The 2,999-nt window shown below is 42.4% G+C and overlaps 1 protein-coding gene across 1 annotated transcript; it reads left to right on the top strand.

The window, feature by feature from the left end:
• The first annotated feature begins 12 nt into the window (after positions 1 to 12).
• LOC107472328 (uncharacterized) lies at positions 13 to 2,682 on the top strand. Its single transcript, XM_016091851.1, has 3 exons — positions 13 to 374; positions 471 to 766; positions 1,358 to 2,682. Exons 1-3 carry the CDS (start codon positions 13 to 15, stop codon positions 2,680 to 2,682), a joined length of 1,983 nt encoding a protein of 660 aa, XP_015947337.1.
• Positions 2,683 to 2,999: the final 317 nt, after the last annotated feature.

The raw sequence follows: 2,999 nt of genomic DNA, 5'->3' as shown, positions 1-2,999 counted from the left end.
TGTTTTGCTTGTATGTCAGATACAAGAAGAGAGATCCCTACCTTTCATGAAACTGATGAAAGAATCCTCCAAAGGCTAAGAAGAGAAGCAAGAGAAAAGAATGTTGCTGGAGAAGAAGAATCAGATGAAGAATATCATGAATTGGAGGAACACTCAACAAATCCAACAAATCCACCAGTGAGAATGGCCAACAACAATGGTCAACCCCAGAGGAGAGTCTTGGCTTCATATACATTTGCTAATCCAAGGCATTGTGGGAGTAGCATCCTTACCCCAAATGTCGATGCAAATAACTTTGAATTGAAGCCCCAACTCATCACCTTGGTGCAGAACAACTGTTCTTATGGAGGAGGCCCCTTGGAAGATCCAAACCAGCACTTATCCACCTTCTTGAGGATATGTAACACTGTCAAAACTAATGGTGTGCCTCCTGACAGTTACAAACTGATGCTATTCCTATTCTCTCTCAGGGACAAGGCCACTCAATGGTTGGAATCATTTCCAAGAGACAGCATCAATAACTGGGATGATTTGGTAACCAAGTTCCTCGCCAAGTTTTACCCACCTCAGAGGGTTATAAAGTTGAAGGCTGAGGTACAAACATTTACACAAATGGAGGCTGAACCCATCTATGAGGCATGGGAGAGGTACAAGGCTCTAGTCAGAAAATGCCCCTCTGCCATGTTTAATGAATGGGAGAAGCTGCAAAACTTCTATGAAGGCTTAACATTGAAATCCCAGGAAGCTTTGGATCATTTAGCTGGAGGTTCCTTGCAACTCATGAAAACTGCAGAGGAGGCTCAAGAACTCATTGATATGGTGGCTAACAACCAATATTTCTTTGCTCATCAAAGAAGCCGCCAACCATCACAAAGAAGAGGAGTAATGGAGCTAGAAGGAGTGGATTCAATCCTGGCTCAAAACAAATTAATGCAGCAGTAAATTTTTCAACAACAATTTGAGCAAATGACCAAGAGGATTGATGGCCTCCAAGTTGCGGCAGTTAACACTAGCCAACCATCAACCACATGGGGGCAAAATGAAGAAACTCAAGAGGAGCAACAGCAAGAACAAGTCCAGTACATGCATTCAAGTCCAAATGAATTCTATGGTGATACTTACAACCCCTCATGGAAGAATCACCCCAACCTCAGATGGGGAGACACTCACAACCAAAACCAACAACCATGGCAGAGGAACTCAAACCAAAACAACCCAAGAAACAACCAAAATTACAACCAACAGCAAACTAACCAAAACACTTACAGAAAACCTCAAAACAACTACCCCAATCCCAACCAGTACCAATCCAATAACCAACCTACCAACCAAAATGCTTATCATCTACCACCCACAGCTCACAACCCACCACAAGCACCACCTGAACCCCAAAGACTCACCAACTTGGAGACCTTGGTAGACAAAATGATGAAACACCAGGAAATAACAAACAAAAACCATGAAGCATCACTAAAAAGCCTAGAGAGGCAGATTGGGCAACTCTCCAAGCAAATTTCTGTTGAGAGACCTTCAAGCTCACTGCCCAGTGACACAATCCCAAATCCCAAGGAAGAATGCAAGGCAATACAATTAAGGAGTGGAAGAACGTTGATGAACAACAATGACACTACAAAGAAGCAAACAGAGAGCATTAAAGAACCAACAGAGGATGAGAAGCAAACAAAAGCAGATGAAGCTAAGGAGCAATTTGTGATGCCAAACAAAAGCACTGAGAAACTCAAAGAGAAGGACAACCAGCCACATAGCTCAAGGGAAATGACTCAGGGACAGCAGCAAATAGGAAAGAGCATCACATCTCCACTGCCATATCCTCAGAGATTCAACAAAGAGATTAAGGACCAGCATTTCCACAAGTTCCTTGAGACCTTCAAGAAGCTGGAAATCAATATCCCCTTAGCTGAAGCACTTGAGAAAATGCCTCTGTATGCCAAATTTTTAAAGGAGCTTATCAACAAGAAAATAAGTTGGCTTGAGAGGGAAACCGTATTACTCACCGAGGAATGCAGTGCTGTGATTCAACGGGGCATTCCACCAAAACTCAAGGATCCGGGGGGTTTTGTAGTGTCGTGCACCATTGGCAAAACAATTCTCAACAAAGCTCTCTGTGACCTTGGTGCCAGCATCAATTTAATGCCTCTTTCAATGATGAGAAAGCTTGATATAGAAGAGCTTAAACCCACCAGGATGTCATTAGTCATGGCTGACAGATCCATCAAGACACCCAATGGAATTGTGGAGAATCTGTTGGTAAAGGTTGGGGAATTTATCTTCCCAGCAGATTTTGTGATTTTGGATACTGAAGAGGAAGGAAGTGACTCAATCATTTTGGGAAGGCCATTTCTACACACAGCAAGAGCCATCATTGATGTAGAAAAAGGGGAAATGATATTCAGGGTCCATAATGAACAAATGATCATAAATGTCTTCAAGTCAATGCAAAACATTCCTGAGCAAGAGGACTACGTAAAAGTGGATATGATAGAGAGTTTGGTGGAAGAAATGCTGGAAGAAAATTCTCAGGAGCAAGAAGGAAATCAAGGGGCAACAGAAGAACAAGTAGCTGAGACCTTCATTGAGCAAGATGAAAAACAGGATAAGAAGGAAGAAGTACGGAAACAAGAACTGAAACCACTACCCCCCATCTCAAATATGCATTTCTAGGCACATCAGAGAGTTTCTCAGTGATCATTAATTCATCCCTGACAAAGAAGGAAGGTGGAGAGCTTCTTAATGTACTCAAAGCTCACAAAGATGCTTTAGGATGGACCATTGATGACCTGAAAGGAATCAGCCCTGCAGTATGTATGCATAAAATCCTCTTGGAAGATAATTCCAAACCAGTAGTTCAACCTCAAAGAAGGCTAAATCGCACAATGAAGGAAGTTGTCCAGAAAGAAGTAATGAAGTTGTGGAATGCAGGGATAATTTTCCCAATATCTGACAGCCCATGGGTGAGCCCGGTTCAAGTTGTACCAAAG

Source organism: Arachis duranensis, unplaced genomic scaffold (genome assembly GCF_000817695.3).
Source record: "Arachis duranensis cultivar V14167 unplaced genomic scaffold, aradu.V14167.gnm2.J7QH unplaced_Scaffold_51536, whole genome shotgun sequence".
Lineage (NCBI taxonomy): Eukaryota > Viridiplantae > Streptophyta > Magnoliopsida > Fabales > Fabaceae > Arachis > Arachis duranensis.
The sequence above is the reverse complement of the archived record's forward strand: the minus strand, read 5'-3'. Positions and strand labels throughout refer to the sequence as shown.

Bases quoted from the DNA above. Each gene is read 5' to 3' on its own strand.
- LOC107472328 (XM_016091851.1), top strand. From the start codon at position 13: ATGTCAGATACAAGAAGAGAGATCCCTACCTTTCATGAAACTGATGAA. The intron at 375-470 runs GCACTTATCCAC...ATTCTCTCTCAG, and splicing joins CCCTTGGAAGATCCAAACCA to GGACAAGGCCACTCAATGGT. The intron at 767-1,357 runs GTTCCTTGCAAC...TACCACCCACAG, and splicing joins TTTGGATCATTTAGCTGGAG to CTCACAACCCACCACAAGCA.